The 21,306-nt window shown below is 42.0% G+C and overlaps 2 protein-coding genes across 6 annotated transcripts; both read left to right on the top strand.

Moving 5' to 3' along the window:
• LOC125311795 (interferon-induced protein with tetratricopeptide repeats 2-like) lies at positions 1–2,184 on the top strand. Its single transcript, XM_048270129.1, has 2 exons — positions 1–153; positions 316–2,184. The coding sequence occupies exons 1-2, from the start codon at positions 149–151 to the stop codon at positions 1,616–1,618; spliced, it is 1,308 nt and encodes a 435-aa protein (XP_048126086.1). The 5' UTR covers positions 1–148; the 3' UTR covers positions 1,619–2,184.
• A 7,519-nt stretch (positions 2,185–9,703) lies between these two features.
• Positions 9,704–21,104, top strand: LOC125311162 (interferon-induced protein with tetratricopeptide repeats 3-like). Of its 5 annotated transcripts, none has more exons than XM_048268945.1 (6): positions 9,704–9,732; positions 10,135–10,213; positions 10,833–10,901; positions 11,025–11,133; positions 18,737–18,944; positions 19,095–21,104. In XM_048268945.1, the coding sequence occupies exons 5-6, from the start codon at positions 18,940–18,942 to the stop codon at positions 20,356–20,358; spliced, it is 1,269 nt and encodes a 422-aa protein (XP_048124902.1). In that variant the 5' UTR covers positions 9,704–9,732; positions 10,135–10,213; positions 10,833–10,901; positions 11,025–11,133; positions 18,737–18,939; the 3' UTR covers positions 20,359–21,104. The 5 variants fall into 5 exon arrangements, with proteins under 5 accessions (XP_048124902.1, XP_048124906.1, XP_048124905.1 ...); XM_048268949.1 differs by lacking the exon at positions 9,704–9,732 and having other exon boundaries at positions 10,044–10,213; positions 19,095–19,834; positions 20,803–21,104; XM_048268948.1 differs by lacking the exon at positions 9,704–9,732 and having other exon boundaries at positions 10,044–10,213; positions 19,095–19,874; positions 20,803–21,104.
• The last annotated feature ends 202 nt before the right edge of the window (positions 21,105–21,306 follow it).

Genomic DNA, 21,306 nt, shown 5'->3' with positions numbered 1-21,306 from the left:
CTTGATAAGTGGTAGACTTTAGACCTTCTTAGATAACGTGAGGGCCAATATATACTGGAGGTTCGTTGAAAGCTTTAAACACTTGAAAGAAGCTGTTTGGAGAGCACAACACATACTCTTTCAACACACTATACCACTGAAATCCATAATGGAGTAAGTATTTTATGACACTATCTTGTCAGAACCAATGAAGTAAACATCTTTATTTGAAACAAATGCAACTAGTAGGCTAATCCATGTATTATATAGGGCTCAAATGGCTGATACAATAACACCTTTCTCTCTCTCTCTCTCTCTCTCTCTCTCTCTCCATAGCTCATTCAAGACTCCTCTGAGGAGAAAGCTAGACAGCCTTGAGTGCCACTTCACCTGGAACCTCAGTGGCAGCAAGCGGCAACGTGTTGAAGGTCTGAGGGAGTATTTGGAGGAAGTTCGTAAAGGTGGTGGCTGTCCTTGGGAGGGTCACCTGTACAACCTGCTGGGTTACATCGTCTACCACATCACAGACTCCGCAGAGGAGGCACTGGCACACCTGCGACAGGCTGAGGTGGCTCTCAAAGAGCGAGAACCGGAGGGCAGAGGACCTCGTCTGCTGGTCAACCAGGCTAACCTGGCCTGGGTGCACTACCATTTGGGCGAGCTGCCGAAGTGCCACGCTTGTCTGGAGGAAGTGACCCGGCTCCAGGAGGATTTCCCTGCACCTCCCGGGTGTGAACTGCATCCAGAGGTTTATGGGGAGAAAGGCTGGACTCAGATTAAGTTTGAACATGATTTGAAGAAGCAAGCTGTAGCTAACTTTGAAATGGCTCTGAGAGGAGACCCAGATAGAAAAGAGTGGCACGTAGGCCTCGCATTCGCCAAGTATAAAGTTTATTATGGTGTAGGGAATGGAAAGTTGAGTGAAGAAATTCTAAAGCAAATTGAACGTGCAAAGACAATGGATCCAGATAATCTTCGCATTTCAGCTCTCTACTTGGTTGCTTTGGCAGCGGTTGGCCAGAAGACAGAAGAGACTACGAGAGAGGCCGAAAAACTAGTCCAACAGATAAAACCCGATCAAGATGGCCTTGGAGATCTTCTCCATTTCTTCCGCGTATATGATTCACCAGATAGAGCTTTACAAATAGCAGAAGAGTCAGTGGAAAAATACCCGTCTGAAAAAGTAGGCAAAAAGCAGCTGGCTCATTGTTATAGAAGGAAAATTTATGAATCAGTGGAGAACATAGATCAGGAGTTGATGAGAAAATCCCTTGATATTTATGAAGAGGTCATTAGCCTTTACCCATACAGAGAGGACTTAAAAATGAATATTGCAGGATTATACGCTCAATCAGGCAACATCGAGAAAGCAGATCGGATATATGAGTGTCTTCTCAGTAAAAGTGAAGACCTGGAGCCTAAGTGTCTACAGATGTTATACTCTAGATATGCAAAGCACCTTATTTGGGTTAAAAACTTGTCTGTGAAATCCATTGTTTACCACAAAAAGGTTGTAGAAATCCAAGTTCATTCTTGGGAGAGACAGGACAGCTTGACAATTCTCTGGAAAATTGCAAGGAATAACAACCATCCAAAATCTGAAGAAATCCAAGATTTTCTGTTCAACCATCTGAACTGATCATGTGTAGTTTGTCTACTCGTCCAGATACAATGATGCAATATTCAGATACATCTCAAATGTAATAAATAAATGTACAATCAAGAAATTATGCAAACTTGCAGACCGAAAATGTCGGTACTGTACATACATTCTTTGCACAGTCAGATAATGGAAAGAAAAAGATTGGTGTGTAAATTTTGAAAGAGCATCCTGTAATGACCACTGTAACATGTATCACGTGTTGTAATCTGTTATAGTGGCCACTGTAATATAGAATGTTTTAGTATCACGGCTCTCTGGCAGGTGCCAGCAGAAAGGCCCAGAGGCCTAATGTCTTCCCCAGCACAGCCCTTCCCCACCCCACCTCCACTCATAGTGGGGAGTTCCTTCAGCATGCCTTTGGAACACAAAAACTCAAAGAGCACATATGACAAGCTAGGGAAGTCACCAGTAAAGCTAAAGAAGAAGAAAAAGTCTATTTTCAGCCATAGAAATGGCAAATGTTGTGTTTTGATTTTTCACCAGTATTAATTATATTACTGATGAAATGCAAATGAACAAAATAAAATGATGTTTGGAAAGGACAATGTTTTTTTTTAACACACACATGACTGATTATCCCATAGAAGTTATTTTGTATAATTTATTTTTTTAAAGAAGTAGTTATTTTGCTACCCTTGTTCATATGGTTTATCAATCAATTCTCCAGATTTACATTTCATTACAAGGCAAATCTCCAAGGCAACAATCACCAAACCCTTGCCCTCTTAACAACCTCTGTGGAATACCTGCAAGAGGAGTTCATGTTTGTCATATATGTAAATAGTTCTTATATTTACAGAAGGAAACAGAATTACCAGTGCTGCAAATTAACATATTTTTAAAACACAATCACATTTTCATCAAAGGTAAATTACAGGAAAGCATCTACTGTTATTCGGTGTTGCATCAGAGTGTGTGTGAATGTGTGTGTTAAATTCCCCGTTACAGTGTCACATTGCATAAACACAGCTGGCGCTCTGAAGGCAAGGGAACCATTTTATGTGCCCATATAAAGTGCTTGACCTTAATAGACTTGTTTACTTCACTGTGTGTGTGTGTGTGTGTGTGTGTGTGTGTGTGTGTGTGTGTGTGTGTGTGTGTGTGTGTGCAGGCACACCTGCAGGTGTACGGCCGTATGCACTGTGCTACTCATTAACAGAGAATTTCCTGTGTGTGTATTGGCCAAATTGGCCTACCATAACTTCCCAACTCTGCACAGTATCCCATTAACTGCATGACAGTAGGCTATTTACAATTTTCTGTAAAGTAAAGTTTGTAAACACATTATCAAAATCAATTTAATGCTGCACACACCTTTTGTTTGAGCAGGAGAGAGAATATGCAAGCACACAACAATGAGGGTATTGTAGGTGGGTGTGCATAGCATTCATTCCTGCAGGCGCCCCTCTGTGTGTGTGTGTGTCCGTGTGTGTATGGTATGGGTGTGTGGGTAAAAGCTGTAAGGAGGGTTTAATTGCTGAATTTAAGGAAGACACAATCAAAGTATTTGTAATGGTTTCTTTCTTGGCTGTTGTGAGGTAGCAGTGGCAGGAAACAGACTTGGTACTGCTCCCTCCAGTTTATTCACAACACTATCATTTCCTTACACATACTTACACGCTGAATACATATATAAGCGGACCAGACTGGACCCTAGCTATGAGTATATTACAATTAAAGTTCCAGAACAGCATGAGTATAATTAGCCTAAGCGGAGATAGCATTTTGAGCAAGGTCGATGGATCGCACCAGACTGGCTGTGCTGGCAGCATTCGGTGAGATCTCTAAGCACCCCAACAAAGCCAGTAATGTTGGGACCCCTGGCCAGGACCCTGCGACAGTGACTTAGGGGCCGTTTATACGAGAACGATTGTGAAGGAAGACGACAAAATATTTGATCAAAAGTGCCTTTCGCTTATTAACGGCACGACCCGCCATCGGGCTTGAAGACGAAAAATCTGAAGACTCCTTCCAGAGTGTAGAGTTTTGAAGACTAATTCGGTTGCGCCTCCGCCTAAACGGCTAAACCAAAGATCCTTGATTACTTCTCTGGCTAAACTGTCAAATTAGAATGTCTGCGCGTGACGTACCGGGGTTCTATCACACCACCACCCAGCGATCTTGAAAGCATATCCAATCGAATATCACATACTCTTGCGTCTTCATATAAACAAAAGATAAAGATTTCCCCCTGAGAATGCTCGTCTAAACGCAAATAAAAAAATGAAGACGAGACGCCACTTCTGCGTCTTCTCTTTTCATCGTCACCGTATAAACGTAGCCTTAGTATGACAGTGCTCGCTGAGAAGTCCGAAAGTTCAACGGGAGAATGAAGACAGTCAAGTTTAGACAGCCTGATTGGGCAGACCGTCATTTGCTGCAGTGGTGGCTGCACCAATCTTAAAAGAATGGGTAGGCTCATTGCCCTGCCTAGTACCAACTACATAGCCTTTAGCCACCTAGTATATAAGTATATATACTCTTTTGATCCCGTGAGGGAAATTTGGTCTCTGCATTTATCCCAATCTGTGAATTAGTGAAAAACACTCAGCACACAGTGAGGTGAAGCACACACTAATCCCGGCGCAGTGAGCTGCCTGCAACAACAGCGGCGCTCGGGGAGCAGTGGGGGTTAGGTGCCTTGCTCAAGAGCACTTCAGCCGTGCCTACTGGTCGGTGTTCCAACCGGCAACCTTCCGGTTACAAGTCCGAAGCGCTAATCAATAATAAAAACAAAAACATTGAGCCTCGTAAATGGGTGTAAAACAGCGATTTATTTGCATGGCTAGCCCGATGCCAAAGCACCACTATTGAAAAAGCTGTTGGTAGCATCGGCTAACTAGCGCCAGATTTTGGAGTGCAGGGGACAAGCCGAGATGGGCTATGAGACATACGTTCACACTCGGTATCATGTTTCAATACACTTTAGGTCAATATCACACCGGAATTCTCCTTTAAGGCAGGAACGAGTGGGCTTACAGAACAGCTCTAATACAAATGCAACAAATAAAACTGCCTCACTCCAGGAGATCGCAAACGAAAGTCTGTAAACAGACGAATGTAATGGGCAGCAAGTTTTGCTTGAAAACAAGGGAGCAATAAGCCGGCAGTTACTGCGAGCAAAAGCCGATGCTGCTGCGAGCAAGAACGACTGCTGCAGCGGGGTCATCCATACTGTATGTTCCCCAGGTCCTATGTTCCCCGCTCGGGGTTAGGGTCCTATGTTCCCCGGTCCCATACAAAGTGGGGAACATAGGACCCGGGGAACATAGGTACACTCCCGCTGCAGCAGTGCCGGCAGGTGAGCCTCGACTAAGTTATCAGGTTAATGGGAAGTGGAGGCGTGGCAAAATTTTGTTACGCAACGACATTACAAAAGGGGAAAAAATCAAGGTACAATGCGACAAGGACATGACGTTAGTGCAGCAATATGTAGGCTACTACTCACATAAAGTCAAGAGTCAAGTGGGGGATAGTTAATTGGTATGTGCTAGAATTAGAATGTCTAGTTGTTGGTAGAGGAGATCGGCTACAGAATGGCTAGATGTCTCGTCCGCGCTGCTTGCAAATGGAGGTCGACGTCCGCACCTCGCGGCCATCTTGCCACAGTCAGCTCGCTAACTCATTACATTGTGTTTCAATGGTCCACTGTAATGACAGGTATTGAACTGAAGGTGTCATTGTTATAGCCTGGGGGCATTGTTCTGCCTTTAGCAGAAGAAGAGCCATCAGGTACCACAGAGCCCACCAGATAGCTTGTCTGTGACAAGATGGCCGCCGGTGATGCCGTTGGAGACTCCGCCATGAGACATCTAGCCATTCTATATATATCTATGGAGGAGATAGTCTCTGAGCTGGGTCTTCACTTTTCGAAGGTAGAGAGGGACACCCCTAGCCTGGAAAATCCAGACCCTGGTAATCTAGAAAGATTAAGGGTCTGGCCACGAATAATGAAAATGGCCCAACTCAAGGGGCGGCACCAAGCATGCATTTGAAAATCTCACTGCACGCAATTGGATAACACTACGACCAATGTTTACTGACTGATTCGTTGCAGCGCTGTCGTCATCTGTTTAGCTCGCCTCATGGCCCGCCTTATCAGATACACCGATGTGATTGGTTCCTCGTGATGCAAGGGGTAAAAGTAACCTCCATCATTACTCATTGCCAGAGTATCTCGCAGAGACAATTCAATTGTGCTTTCACGAGAACTCTGGAATTTCCAGGGTAGGACACCCCTGCTCTGGTAGGAACTGCTTGCGCGTTTAACACACACAACACACACAAGCCTGGAAGAGTTGAGGGTTCGGGGCCATGGTAAAGGCCAGGCATGGATGTGGACAAGGGAGAATGAAATTCAATTGCTTAGTATGGAGTCATGCAGTACCCCTATTTGGCCACACAATGGAGCCAGTGACCTCATACTAGATTCTGCATGATTTGAGAATTAAAAATGTTTCTTTCCCCTTCAGATTCATAGGCTATCATACTGTACCTTCTGCATTTCATCTGTGTTGAAGAGGATTCTGGCAAATAACCCAATATAAAGAATATAAGACATCAGAATGTTAAAGGGGAACTTGGCAACTATTTCAACGTAATAAACCCGTTTAGAAATCATTTGGATGGTTAAATTACCTGTTCCGGTGAAAATGGGCACTTTCCCCGCTGCGCCAAGCGTCCCCAGGTGGAAAACCAACTTTAGAGTCTATCGTCCCGACTACCATTGAGACTATCGTCCCGGAAAGAAAGTGAGATACAAGAAACTCGTTTTAAATCGTGTTTCTTACCTTGTAACATCCACATAGTTCTGCCAAACGTATGCTAACCATTCGCTAGCTTGTAAATAAATCCATGTGCTTTATCATGACCTTTTCCCACAGTTTGAAATAGCATAATGCACAATTTCTCCAGAAGAGGGGGAAATCCTGTCAAGTTTCCCTTTAAATTCCATCAGAGCAAAATTTCAGCAATTTATAGAATGATTTAACACTGGACATAAAAACAATGTTAGCTATGATATAATGTATTTTTGTTTGTTTTTTGTTTTTTTAGGCTAAGATTTTTTTTTTCATGAGATAGGATTATCTTATTATTCAAAAAGGCTTACAGTTCTTTAAAGATAAGGAACATATGCCCATTACTTCATCATGCTATGACATTGCTTGTCTCTTTTCTATAATCTCTATTTCAAAGGAACTTGTTTATTCATGGTTGTGAATTATTGCGGTATTGGACAAAATTCACTGTCCCCTTCAGATGCATAGGCTATCATACCTTCTGCATTTCAGCTGTGTTGAAGAGGATTCTGTATCCGCAGTGATACACTCTAGGAAAACAACTATATAAGACAACCAGTTTGTTCAACAAGCAGAATGTTGAAATGTATTCTCATTTGCATCATATCAGGGCAACATTTTAGCAACTTATAGAATAATTTAACACTAGACATAAAAACAATGTTAGCAATTATATTATGGTACAGTGTTTAAAACTTTTCAGTTTAAAAGTTTTTTTTCAGAGTGATCAATTCAGCACTGAGTCCCTTCATTAGATAGGACTATGTTGTTATTCAAAATAGCTTACATGTGGATCTCTAAAGAGAAGGAACATACTGGAGCATTACTGGATACATTTCTCTCTATTCTTCAATCTCTATTTTAAAGGAACTTGTTTATTCATGTCTCTTTACTTTTATTTCTTCAGAAAAGGTCAGACATGACAGAAATGTGGCTTTTACCAGTCAGATATGCCTATAGTCAAAGGCCACAACATAGCTGTGGCTAAGAAAGGCTCAGTGATATATACAGTAAGTATATCATCAATGTGAATTCAACTGCTTATTTTCACCCATAAAAGACCCGAAACCCAAAGCAAACAGTAAGCATTAAACAGTATTTCAAGTCAAATCAAGTATCCCAAGACCAACATAGTCTGTTTTGGTGCACTCTAAAAACAGATTGGTTATAAAAACAACTAATATCGTTGGTTAAGCATATATTAGTTAATTTAACAAACATATTGGTAATTATTAAACCAATACATTAGTTATTCATTAACCAACATCATTAGTTAAGCAAATATTGGTTAATTTAACTAAGACACATAGGTTATCCATTAACCAATCTCATTTGTTCATGGATTTTTTTTCTCAACAACCAATTTAATTGGTCAGCACTCACTTTAAGAAAATGAAATAACAAATATTATTGTTTAACCAGCTATCTGTTAATTTAACCAAGAGTTATCGGTTTACATTGAATGTACCATATCCAGGGTTTCCGTGGGGTCTTTGAAGTCTAACATTTAAAATATAAAATAGGCCTAGCCTGTATTTGTGAAGCTTCAGGAGTTTTGCCTACACTTTGCCTTTGTTAGGCTATATTGAAATTATGACAGAATTTTCTTGATTAGGGTAAGGCCCCCTCTGTGAAAGTAGGCTAGGCCTATAGGTCCTGTGTACATGGCTGCCATTTCTGCATAGCATGTTAAAGTTAAATGTTTTTTTTTTTTTAATTTCCCCTTGGGGATCAATAAAGTATCTATCTATCTATCTATCTATCTGGAGGATTTGACTGTTGATTCACATAGACTTATTTAAAGGCGCTCAATGCCTTCAGCCCCTTGCATTCCCCAGGGGGACCCTGCAGTTTGGACTGTGTCGTGCTCCCATCGAGCCCTTGACTGAAGCGGAGTGGTTCACAAACCAAATAGCCTATATTAAATAGCCTATATTTATTTAAATTGGCAGATGCACCAGTGCGGTGCATTTTGTGCGGACCACTTGCTTGAATTGTGTCTTCTATTTGAGGGGAAGTGAACTTTTTTTCATGTGAAGTTGCAGCCTGTATAGGCTAGTCCTAAAAAGTGTAGGCTATACCCTACCCAGCGGGCACCTTGATGTCAATTTGATGTCAAGAATTAGTCAAGGCTTTGAACAACATGTTGAGCATAATTTCATACTATTTTAGCTTTACAAGCTGGCTTGCTTGTGATTGTAAAGAGGTTCAACAGGGACATGTAGTCACTATAAAACTTGGGTCAATATGATTAATGTTAAATCAGTCAAATTGATCTGAAATTGACGTCACACCATATGAGAACCATAATAATCATAATAGTAGTAATAATAGCCCACTAGGCTAATGTTACTATTGTTTGGACACTTCTATCAATCAGTTTAGTAGCCATTTCAATGTAACAGTCTAAAATGGCAACAGTTAATCATTTTCACATAGGCTACGATTGTTTTTAACGCTCTTGATAAGCGCATGCGCACACACAGCAATTCCCATCCCCCACCCCTGACTGACATTTCAACTCCAGCCACCAGTGACTTCAACTGTCACTTTTCTGTCATGCAGCTGACTACATGTGTAAGCTGTTCAAACTCTGCCTGTCCTTATCATTCAAGGTAAGAATTAAAGTACTTTGTATGTCAATTGAAAACGGGAATTTATTAGAAATATAGCTTTTATTGTTTTCATAATGGAATGTTAACCAAATATGTTAGAATTAGCTAGCAATTAGCTAGCGAGCTAACATCGCTAACGTTAGCGATGTTAGCTGTGAATGTTAGCTTTTCCAGTTACTAACTTCACCATTATGTGGAATATCTGTGTTGAATGATGTGTTAATATCATATCTAGCAATAATTCTGTCTGAGATGTCGTTATGAATAGAGTTTTAGTTTGAATGAAATATCTGGCACAAGTAGGTTAGCTCTAGCTAACTTAGCTAGCTGCTACATTTAAAGTGTCTTTACATGTCTATTACCATGAGACACAGATGAAAGTTGTTAACGTTACCTTGCTAACTTGGGGTGTGTGTGTGTGTGTGTGTGTGTGTGTGGGGGTACTTGCTCTGAGACATGTGTTTACTTAACATGCATGTGAGTGTAGTGCTTCAGTGATGGTCTTTTCATGTTCTGTGTGTTTTTTAATTTATTAATCTTAGTCTCCTTCTGTTCCCTCTGTTTACAGACTGTGTGTTATGAGGACTGCTTCCCTGAGAATGCTGAGTGCATTCTGGAATATTCCAAATGTGTGCCACTTCCATAATGGACGCCCGCAAGAGAGTTCACTCATCAGGTAGAGACACACATACATTAGAATTACATTAGGGCTGTAACGATATGCAATTTGAAACCTAAATCGCAATACTCATATCCACGAACCTATGTCGGTGATTGTGTGAAAAGGCAGAACCGCGACACACCCTTTCTAGTGTTTCACACAGCGCTTTGCAGCTTACAGTATAAGCAACACACATCTCCCGCTTTACTTACGGTAGCCTACGTTGTCCAAAAATACATAAATAAATCATAATTTTCAACCGCTCATTACTTTCATTGTAGACTATGCTTGCAACTTTACCAAATAGTATAGAAGTAAACAAAAAGTATTTGAGGATGTATTTGTGTCTGTAACTGTGTTTAGTTTATCCCCTGTTTTTATGTGTCTGTTGCTATGTGTGCTCCATCAACTGTCTAGGTCAAAGTTGGTCTGTCCTGATGGCACTACCTGCTACTTGATGATGTCTAGTAGCCATCGCTGCTGCCTTCAACGCGGTGTAAGTGTTTGTGTTTTGAATATATTTTTTTTCCATGGTGAGGGCTATGGGGTATGTTATTGTGCATGCTCTAATTTGTTTGACATATGTGCTATGTAATGCATTAAAGGTTGTATCAGCGATTTCAGGCCCAAAAAAGGCCCAAACATAAATGATCACATTCATGTAATCTTTCCTAACGATCTGCTAACTGTCTGCCCCATAAGCAGGCCGTCAAAAAAGCGTCTCTGTAGGCAGCCTAGGCTCTGAGATCTGTACACAAAAACAATTGCTACCAACAAGGGTTGGCAAACACTCAAAGGCAAAATAAAGTGTTTCAACCAATAACTGACAAGATCTTGGCGTTTAGGAGAGTTTTAATTGTGCGGGAGTGAGGGGAGAGAGTAGCGAGCTAGCTATCGCTGATACAACCTTTAATACAGAAACTAATCATGATTATTGCAGCTACTTAAAATGGTCTTGAATTTTGCAATTTAGCCACGTTAACCATTGTGTTGGTGGTAATGTGAGCAGTGAATATCTGCCAAACTGATCATAATCATTATTTAAAAAATTGTACAGCAACTCAATTTATTGTACAGCATGCATAATTTGGTTTAATCCTATCTTTTATTGACAGAGTCCTCACAAATAAACTGATATCAAGAATTAACATAGATGGTGATGGTGGCAAGTGTGCCTTCAGAAGGTATTTATAATTTATTTTTGTACACCAGATTGACTTACCTTTCCTTATTTTTTTAATGCTATGATTTTTATCTTAATCAACAATAACCAGATGTATGGCAAATGGTGTTTTATTTTTTTTTAGGTGCCACCCAGCAGTCTCAGCCTGCTTTTGCAAGTCCGATGGGGGATGATCTATGTTAAGGTCGTGTAAGCAAGAAGGCAAGTGCTGCTGCAGGCAATGTTGCGATAAGGTATGATATCACACAGACATACTACTGCTCAGAAGTGTAGGGTCACTGAAATGTGACCCTGCAAGGCAAAACCAGTCGTTTTGGTAAAATTTACAAAATTACTCACATGAACGGCCATTGACTAAGCTTTCCAGTGATATGTATATCGAGGGTATTGCAAAAAGTATCGCTAAGATAACCGCATCCAAAGTTGCCATGGTTCTCCTGTCACATTACGCCAGAAGAGGAGAAAATCACCTTTTTAAGTAAATTGTCACGTGCGATAGTGTGAGGACACAGCAATTATTAGCCTTACGGTAGCGTGACTTTGAAGCGGATGACTGACTATGTCCAGTTTTATCAACCGAGTGAGTGTCTTTTTCTGCCCCCTAGTTCATACCTGGGACGGTCATAAGGTGTCACTATAGAATAGAATTAATGTATTTCGGGGGAAGTAAGGGGAGAAGAAGTTCTGTGTACACAGATTGTGTAGGCTATAGGCCCACTTTTAAAATGTGCTACATTAATGGAAAACTTCTCCTGGTCCGTAAAATGACGCCAGGATATTTCTAAAAGTTCTTTCACATTCATATTCGGTTACATCTGCCAAGAACGATAGAGAGCTTACACATTGAGTAACGAGTAGCCTAATGAGTAAATTTTAGCGTGGACAAATGGAATGACTGCTAACTGTGTTTAATCTTCACCTAAATAAAGTCAGAGTTTAGAACAACACCAAAGAGTTTTTGTACCTTAAAATAATGTTTCCAAAATCGTTTCAGTGGTTCATCAACTTGTAACAGGGTGAATGGCACTTCTGCATTCGCTTTGCGGACCTCTATCAGCTATAACCACACTATGTAAGTTTGCCAGATCGGGTAGCGGGTCTGTAGTTCGATGGTTCAAGACATAAGAAACTACAAATTTGACTTGCATCTGATGTTACAATACATCGTACTTTCATAAATCGTGCAACATATTCTACCTTGTCTGTGGACATCGTTATTTGCAAAGCCGGTGCTGGATAAACAAATAGCGCGTGCAGAGGGAAAGTTATTTGGTGTTGCTTTAACAGTCAAAAGCGTTATGTTTATCCGTGAAATTTGTTCACAATATGAAAGTGTAGACTGTATGCTGTCGAATGCAAGCAAGCGTGGCGCGCTCCGGCTTCCGTTGTTGTTTGAAGGGAAACTTGGCAGGATTTCCCCCTCTGCTGGAGAAATTGTGCATTATGCTATTTCAAACTGTGGGAAAGGTAACGATAAAGCACATGGATTTGTTTACAAGCTAGCTTAACGGTTAGCATAAGTTTGGCAGAACTATGTGGATGTTACAAGGTAAGAAACACGATTTAAAACGAGTTTCTTGTTTCTCACTTCTCTTTCGGGACGGTAGTCTCAATGTTGCAAGGTTGGTTTTCCGCCTGGGGACGCTAGGACGAAGCGGGGAAAGTCACCATTTTCACCGAACAGGTCATTTAACCATCCAAATGATTTCTAAACGGGTTTATTACGTTGAAATAGTTGCCAAGTTCCCCTTTAAAGATTGAATGTGAAACGGATTTGGAGCCAAAGGCTAAAATTTAACGCACCTACAATTTGTAAGGTATCACCAATATCATTTTAATGTTATAGATGTATGGCTATAGACATTCTTAAAATGGTTCTGGTCTAGACTTAAATATCTATTGAAAACTTCACAATGGAGGGTGTTTTTAGAGCGTGATCTGCAGGCGACCTGTTGGCTATTTTTAGAAGGTGCGCTAGGAGACCACTGATTTAGACTGTTAAACCCTGACTTTATTTAGGTGAAGATTCAACACATTAGCAGTCATTCTCTCTGTCCACGCCGCTATAAGGTTTTACGTTAGAGCTAAAATTTACTCATTACTCATTACTCGTTACTCAATGTGTCAGTTCTCTCCATCATTCTTGGCAGATGTAACCGAATATGAATGAAGACTTGCCTTTCAGGGCACGAACGGTCAAAAGCACAAACTTTTAGAAATATCCTGGCGTCATTTTAGGGACGTTTTTCCATTGACGTAGGCCTAGCACATTTTAAAAGTAGGCCTATACACAATCTGTGTCTCACAGACTTCCTCTCCCCTTACTTCCCCCGAAATACATTAATTATATTATATAGTGACACCTTATGACCGTCTCAGGTATTAATTAGGGGGCAGAAAAAGACACTCACTCGGTCGATGAAACTGCACATAGTCAGTCATCCGCTTCAAAGTCACGCTGCCGTAAGGCTAATACTAGCTGTGCCCTCAAACTATCGCACGTGACAATTTACTTAAAAAGGTGATTTTCTCCTCTTCTGGCGTATCGTGACAGGAGAACCACGCCAACTTTGGATGCGGTTATCCTAGTGATACTTTTTGCAATACCCTCGATATACATATCGTTGGAAAGCTTAGTTTATGGTTGTTCATGTAAGCACAATAACTTAATTTTGTAAATTTTACCAAAGCGACTGGTTTCCCCTTGCAGGGTCACATATTGGTGGTGGGTATATAGTGCACATCTGCATTACTTCTAACTATCGCACCTGACTTCTAAGCTGCTAGTGTGGGGTTGCTTTTATTTGTCACACAAGCTGAGTAGTTTGCATTAAAGGTGCTCTAAGCGATGTTGGGTAACGTCCCTTCTGTTGACATTCAAAGGAAACAGAGAGCTAGCTCACCCCTCGCTCCCCCTCCCTCCCATGCAACTGAAACTCTCCTGAACGTGCATCTCATCAGTGATTGGCTGGAACAATATGTTATGTTTCATGGTCCAGGCTGGACCAGGGTGTTTTTGTTGCCCATGTTTGGAGCCTGGGCTGTCCAGAGACCGCGCTTTTTTTTACAGTGTATTCAGGGGACAGGCAGCTAGTTGATGGTCAGGTGATATTTGTTTTATGTGACAAAAATGTTGTCGCTTATAAACATCGCTTAGAGCACCTTAATTATATTCATGGACACGGTCAATTGTAATATATGCTTACTTTCTTTTATATTCATATTTTGTTTTTTTGTTTTTTTCTGTCGCTCCAGCCTGCAACAGATATCAAAGTCAAAGTCAAAGTCAAAGTCAGCTTTATTGTCAATTTCTTCACATGTTCCAGACATACAAAGAGATCGAAATTACGTTTCTCACTATCCCACGGTGAAGACAAGACATATTTTACCAATTTTAAGTCCACAGACAAACATAACATTCAAGTAAAACAAAAAGTAAGTAAATAAGTAAATAAGAGGGCACATATAATAATGAAAAAATAAGAGCAGCAAAATTTTGTTGAAATTGTGCATAGACAGTCAATAAAAAAACTAGTGCAAAGTCAGGCCAATAAGAGGCTTGGGTAGTTCTGTTTGACCTGAGTAATGAAGAAAGTGGCATAGTGGTGCAAGTTATGTAAGAGCAGCAGAAGTGTTGTGTTTTCAGGACAACAACACCAAGTTGTAAAGTGTACAAGTGTGCAAGTGTTCAAGTGTGCAAGTGGAGTAGTGCAGGGCCATTGTGGGTCCAATGTCCAGGATGTTATGTAGCTGAGGGTGGAGGGGGGAGAGGAGGGAGAGAGTTCAGCATCCTTACAGCTTGGTGTATGAAGCTGTTGGTGAGTCTGGTAGTGCGGGAGCGCAGGCTTCTGTACCTCTTCCCAGAGGGCAGTAGATCAAACAGATTGTGAGCCGGGTGACTTGCATCACTCACAATTTTGGTCGCCTTGGCGGGTGAGGTGGGTGGTGTAAATGTCCTTCAGGGGGGGAGTGAAGCACCAATGATCCTTCCAGCTGTGTTCACTATGCGCTGCAGGGCTTTCCTGTTGTATTCAGTGCAGCTTCCCCCCACACAGCGATACAGCTGGAGAGGATGCTCTCAATGGTGCCTCGGTAGAATGTGGTCATGATGGCTGGTGGAGCACTTGCTCGCCTGAGTTTCCTTGAGGAAGTACAGGCGGCGCTGAGCTCTTCGCCAGTGATGCAGTGTTGGTGGTCCAGGAGAGGTCTTCGCTGATGTGCACCCCCAGGAATTTGGTGCTGCTCGCTCTCTCCACCACAGCACCATCGATGGTCAGTGGCAGGTGTTGGGTGTGACCTCTCCGGAAGTCAACAACAATCTCTTTGGTCTTGCTGACGTTCAGCAGGAGGTTGTTTTCCTGCACCACGTGGTCAGATGGTCGACCTCCAACCTGTATTGAGTCTCGCCGCCCTTGGTGATGAGACCCACCAGAGTGTGTGTCGTCAGCAAATTTCACTATGTGATTGTTGCTGTAGGTTGCAGCGCAGTCATCGTCAGCAGGGTGAAGAGCAGCGGACTGAGCACGCAGCCTTGGGGCCCCTGTGCTCAGTGTGATGCTGCTTGAGGTATTGTTGCCAACACGCATTACTACTTGGGGCCTCTGACAGAGGAAGTCCAGTAGCCAGTTGCAGAGGTAGGTACTGAGTCCCAGTTTGTCAAGTTTGCAGATGAGTTGTTGTGGTATTATGGTGTTGAATGCAGAACTGAAGTCTATAAACAGCAATCTCACATATGAGTCTCTTTTTTCCAGGTGGGTGAGGGCTGGGTGGAGGGCAGAGCAGATTGCATCCTCTGTAGACCGCTTGGCTCGGTATGCAAACTGGAAGGGGTCCAGGGTGGGGGGGAGAATGGCTTTGATATGTGACATGACAAGCCGCTCAAAGCACTTCATGATGATGGGTGTCAGTGCCACAGGGCGGTAGTCATTGAAGCAGGATGGAGCAGTTTTCTTCGGCACAGGTATGATGGTGGCAGCTTTGAAACATGATGGGACGATGGCTTGCTTCAGGGAAGTGTTAAAGATGTCTGTGAAGACATCCTTAAGCTCCCCTGCGCAGTCCTTCAGCGCGCGACCTGGGATGTTGTCTGGACCTGTTGCCTTATTGGTGTTGATAGCAGCAAGTGTCCTCTTCACGCTGTCGGCAGAGAGGCACAGGGGCTGCTCATGTAGAGGGGGTGGGTCTTCTGTGGGCAGGTGCTGTTTTGTGCTTCAAAGCGAGCAAAGAAGCGGTTCAGATTGTTGAGCAGAGGGATGTTGCTCTCACAGCTCTGTGGCTGGCTTGTAGTCCGTGAGGGCCTGAATGCCCTGCCATAGGCTTTGTGAGTTCCTGCTGTCTTTGAAGTGGGTGGTTATCTTGTGAGTGTATTCCTTTTTTTCCTTCCTTGATGCCACGGGACAGGTTGGCTCTCGCTGTTTTCATGCCAGCTTCATCCCCAGCTCTGTAGGCTTTGTCTCTGGCCCTCAGCAGCCTGAGGACATCCCCTGTCAGCCATGGCTTCCAGTTAGCCCAGTGATGATGTCTTTTGTGTGGGTCACATCATCGATGCACTTGGTGATGTAAGAGGTTACAGTGTCTGTATACTCCTCTATGTCTGTCCGGTTGTTGTAAGTGGCTGCCTGCTTTAAACATTTCCCAGTCTGTTGTGTCAAAGCAGTCTTGAAGAGCATCGGAGGCTCCCTCAGGCCACACTTTTACCTGCTTACGAACCCGGTTTGTTCGCTTTTACCCTTTGTCTGTATGCGGGCATTAGCATAACAGTGATATGGTCTGAAAGTCCAATGTGGGGGGGGGTGGCTTTGTATGCTCCTTTTGTGTGTAGTGTAGACCAGGTCCAGGATGTTATCTCCTCTTGTTGGAAAATCAACATGCTGGTGTAGCTTTGGAAGTACAGTTTTTAGATCAGCATGGTTAAAATCTCCAGTGAAGATGGTGAAACCGTCTGGGTGTGCCGTCTGTTGTTCACTGACAGCCTGGTACAGTTCACTAAGAGCAGCGTTCTTATCGCTGTTGTTGTTGGTAGGCGGGATGTATACTGCGACTAGCAGAATCGCAGTAATTTCCCTTGGCAGGTAAAAGGACGGCACTTTATGATCATAAACTCTGCCAGTGGTGAGCAGTGTTTGCATACTACTACAGTGTCCCGCACCATTCGTCACGGATGTAAACACAGATTCCTCCTCCTCGTGATTTACCTCCCTTTACAATGGCCCTGTCTGCTCGATAGCATGCTAGCTGCTCCAGTTGTACAGCAGAGTCCGAATGTTGTCATTTAACCAAGTCTCAGTGAAGACGAAAGCACACAGCAGTTACTTACTGTCCGGTTCGTTGATCTCAGCAGTCGTATGTGATCCATTTTGTTGTCCAGTGATCGTACATTTGCCAGGAGAATGGATGGTATGGCTGGGCGAGTTGGGCTGGCCGCTAGCCTGGCCGGACGCCTCCGCTTGCCCTCTTCTGCTTCCTCGCACACCGCTTTCTTTCGGGGAGGAGTAGCAGGCGAGTCCGGTGTTGTTGCAGGCCGGAGTAGTCCGAGTTCCTTTAGCGTCTCTGTTGCAAAGTCCAGAACGCTGCAAAACTTGCTTTTGCAGATGTCAATTAAAAACTGCCTGCTGTACTTGTAGTACGACGTAGTAAGACAAGACGAACACGTAAAACTTTCGGACAAACACTTTTTAAACGAACAAAACACCGTACGGTTGGGACAGAGAGAGGTCGCTGCGTGTGTACGCGCCGCCATCTTGGATCTTGGATATAGCCGGCCTTCTAAAATCCAAGAATGAGGAATGCCTGAAACAAGGAACAACTCGGCAGTGTATGTGAACGTGTTTACCTGTGTGTGTATGAGTGTGCGTGTGAGTATGTATGTGTGTGGGAGTGTATGAGTGGTGGGTGTGTGTGTGTGTGTACAACTTGTGCTCTGATTGTGCACCAGTTTGCTCATGGTTATGTGTTAGCCTGTACACTTTTTGTTTTGTTTTAGGTGGGTGAATATTTATATATGTATGGGTGTGTGCTGTAATGTATGTGTTTGTGTGTCAATCCGTTGAGTTCATATCAGATGAGGGCAACACCATGCCAGTTTGATCATGGTTATGCGTTTAAATGTATGTGACTACACCTGTATGTATGCTTATGTATATTAGCCTGTATGCTTTTTGTTTCGTTTTAGGTGGGTGAATATGTGTATGGGTGGGTTGTTTTGTTGCTGGTTGTCTTTAAACAGTAAACTTGTTTAAAATACCTTAAGTCATTGGTTATTTGTCAAGAAACTATTTAGTTATCAGTTAGTTGGTTAATACAGCCTAGTTATATTGGTTAATTTTACAACTGAGAAAAATTGGTTGAAAATGTAACCAATCTGCTTAACTAATATGTTAGTCGGACACATATTACACGATCTAATGGTTAAAACAACCTAGTTAGATTGGTTAATTTGTCAACTAATGAAAATTGGTTGAAAATGTAACCAATCTACTTGACTAATATGTTAGTCGGACACATATTACACGATCTAATGGTTAAAACAACCTAGTTAGATTGGTTAATTTGTCAACTAATGAAAATTGGTTAACATTTAACTAAGTCAGATTTGTCAATTTGACTAATAGTTAGTTGGACACTTAATACACAATCTAATTGGTTAGTGCAACCTAGTGGGATAAGTTAATTTGTCAACTGATGAAAATTGGTTAAAAACTTAACTAAAGTCCAATTTGTCAATCTAACTAATTTGTTATTCGGACACATATTACACGATGACATTGGTTAAAATTGATTGATATCATGGTTAATCCAACTAATCTGTTTTTAGAGTGTGTGATTTCTATTTCACAGAATCGAAAGTTAATGCCTTGCAGATATCCTATACTTTGGGAGGCCTACGTGATCACTTGATAAGTGGTAGACTTTAGACCTTCTTAGATAACGTGAGGGCCAATATATACTGGAGGTTCGTTGAAAGCTTTAAACACTTGAAAGAAGCTGTTTGGAGAGCACAACACATACTCTTTCAACACACTATACCACTGAAATCCATAATGGAGTAAGTATCTTATGACACTATTGTCAGAACCAATGAAGTAAACATCTTTATTTGAAACAAATGCAACTAGTAGGCTAATCCATGTATTATATAGGGCTCAAATGGCTGATACAATAACACCTTTCTCTCTCTCTCTCTCTCTCTCCATAGCTCATTCAAGACTCCTCTGAGGAGAAAGCTAGACAGCCTTGAGTGCCACTTCACCTGGAACCTCAGTGGCAGCAAGGGGCAACGTGTTGAAGGTCTGAGGGAGTATTTGGAGGAAGTTTGTAAAGGTGGTGGCTGTCCTTGGGAGGGTCACCTGTACAACCTGCTGGGTTACATCATCTACCACATCACAGACTCCGCAGAGGAGGCACTGGCACGCCTGCGACAGGCTGAGGTGGCTCTCAAAGAGCGAGAACCGGAGGGCAGAGGACCTCGTATGCTGGTCAACCAGGCTAACCTGGCCTGGGTGCACTACCATTTGGGCGAGCTGCCGAAGTGCCACGCTTGTCTGGAGGAAGTGGCCCGGCTCCAGGAGGATTTCCCTGCACCTCCCGGGTGTGAACTGCATCCAGAGGTTTATGGGGAGAAAGGCTGGACTCAGATTAAATTTGAACATGATTTGAAGACGCAAGCTGTAACTAACTTTGAAATGGCTCTGAGAGGAGACCCAGATAGAAAAGAGTGGCACGCAGGCCTCGCATTCGCCAAGTATAAAGTTTATTTTGATTCAGGGAATGATGAGTTGAAAGAAGAAATCATAGAGCAATTGAAACGTGCGAAGACAATGGATCCAGATAATCTTCGCATGTCAACTCTCTACTTGGTTGCTTCGGCAGCGGTTGGCCGGAAGACAGAGGAGACTACGAATGAGGCAGAACATCTACTCCAACAGATAAAACCAGGTTGTGATGGCTTGGGAGACCTTTTCCATTTCTTCCGCAAGTATGAATCACCGGATAAAGCTTTACAATTAGCAGAAGAGGTAGTGAGAAAACACCCATCTGAAAGAGAAGCCAAAAAGCAGCTGGCACTTTGTTATAGAAGGAAAATTTTTGATTCACAGGGAAATATAGATCAGGAGTTGATGACGAAAGCCATCAACATTTATGAAGAGGTCATCAGCCTTTACCCATACAGGGAGAACTTCCTTATGCATATTGCAGGATTATACAACCAATCTTGGAACATCGAGAAAGTAGATCAAATATATAAGGATCTTCTCAGTAAGAGGGAAGCCCTTGAACCTAAGTCTCTACAGCTGTTATACTCTAAATATGCGAAGCACCTTTATTTTGTAAAAAAATTGCCTGCGGAATCCAGTGATTACCACAAAAAGGTTGTAGAAATCCAAGTAGATTCTAGGGAGAGGCAGGACAGCATTAGAATTCTCAGGTCAATTTCTAGTCGTCACAGATCAAGATGGTGAAATCGGAGACTTTCTATCACAGCTTGGCCTGAACTGATTTTATGCTGTGTCTTGTGATATAGACAGCTGTAGTGATGTAATATTCAGATACATGAAAGTGATGGTTGCTTGATCTAACCATAACAGCCTCCCAAGATCTGAAGAATTCCAAGTCTTTCTCTCCAACCATCTGAACTGATCATGTACAGTTTGTCTACTTATACAGATAGCAATATTCAAATACATTTAACGTTTAGTGAATGTATAATCAAGAAATTGTGCAACTTACATACTTTTGTACACAGTCAGATAACGGATGATATGCACACAAAAAAAGATAACACAAAGATAATTAAATTAATTAAAAAATTGGGGTATAAACTTTGACAGAGCATCCTGTAATGAATACTGTACAATGTATTCAGTGTTGTAGTCACTGTTTAAATGTGTCAAAAAATCTTTCAGTATCACAGCTCTCTGGTTGGTGCCAGCAGAAAGGCCCAGAGGCCTAATGTCTTCCCCACCCCACCTCTACTCATAGTGGAGAGTTCCTTCGGCACGTCTTTGGAACACAAAAACACAAAGAGGATAAAGTGCATGACAAGCTGGGAAAATCACCAGGAAAGCTCTACTGTCAGCCATGGAATGTTGTGTTTTGCATAGAAAATATTTCAGACTGCCTTAATATGATGTATGGACAGAATGATGCGTTATTGATGACATGCAAATGAAGTCAAAACAAAATAAAATGATATTGGAAAAATATACATTGTTTTTTAACACGTGCATGACTTATTATCCAATAGAAGTTATCATTTTATAATTTGTTTTTAAGAGAAGTATACTTAATATGTCACTACTTTGTTTGTGCTGTGGTCCATCAATCAATGCTGCAGATTAATATTTCATTACAAGGCAAATCTCAATGAGAACAATGAGAATGCCCTCCTAACGATCTCTGTGGAATGC

Source organism: Alosa alosa, chromosome 18, assembly GCF_017589495.1.
Source record: "Alosa alosa isolate M-15738 ecotype Scorff River chromosome 18, AALO_Geno_1.1, whole genome shotgun sequence".
NCBI lineage: Eukaryota > Metazoa > Chordata > Actinopteri > Clupeiformes > Clupeidae > Alosa > Alosa alosa.
This window is presented reverse-complemented; position numbering and strand designations above follow the sequence as displayed.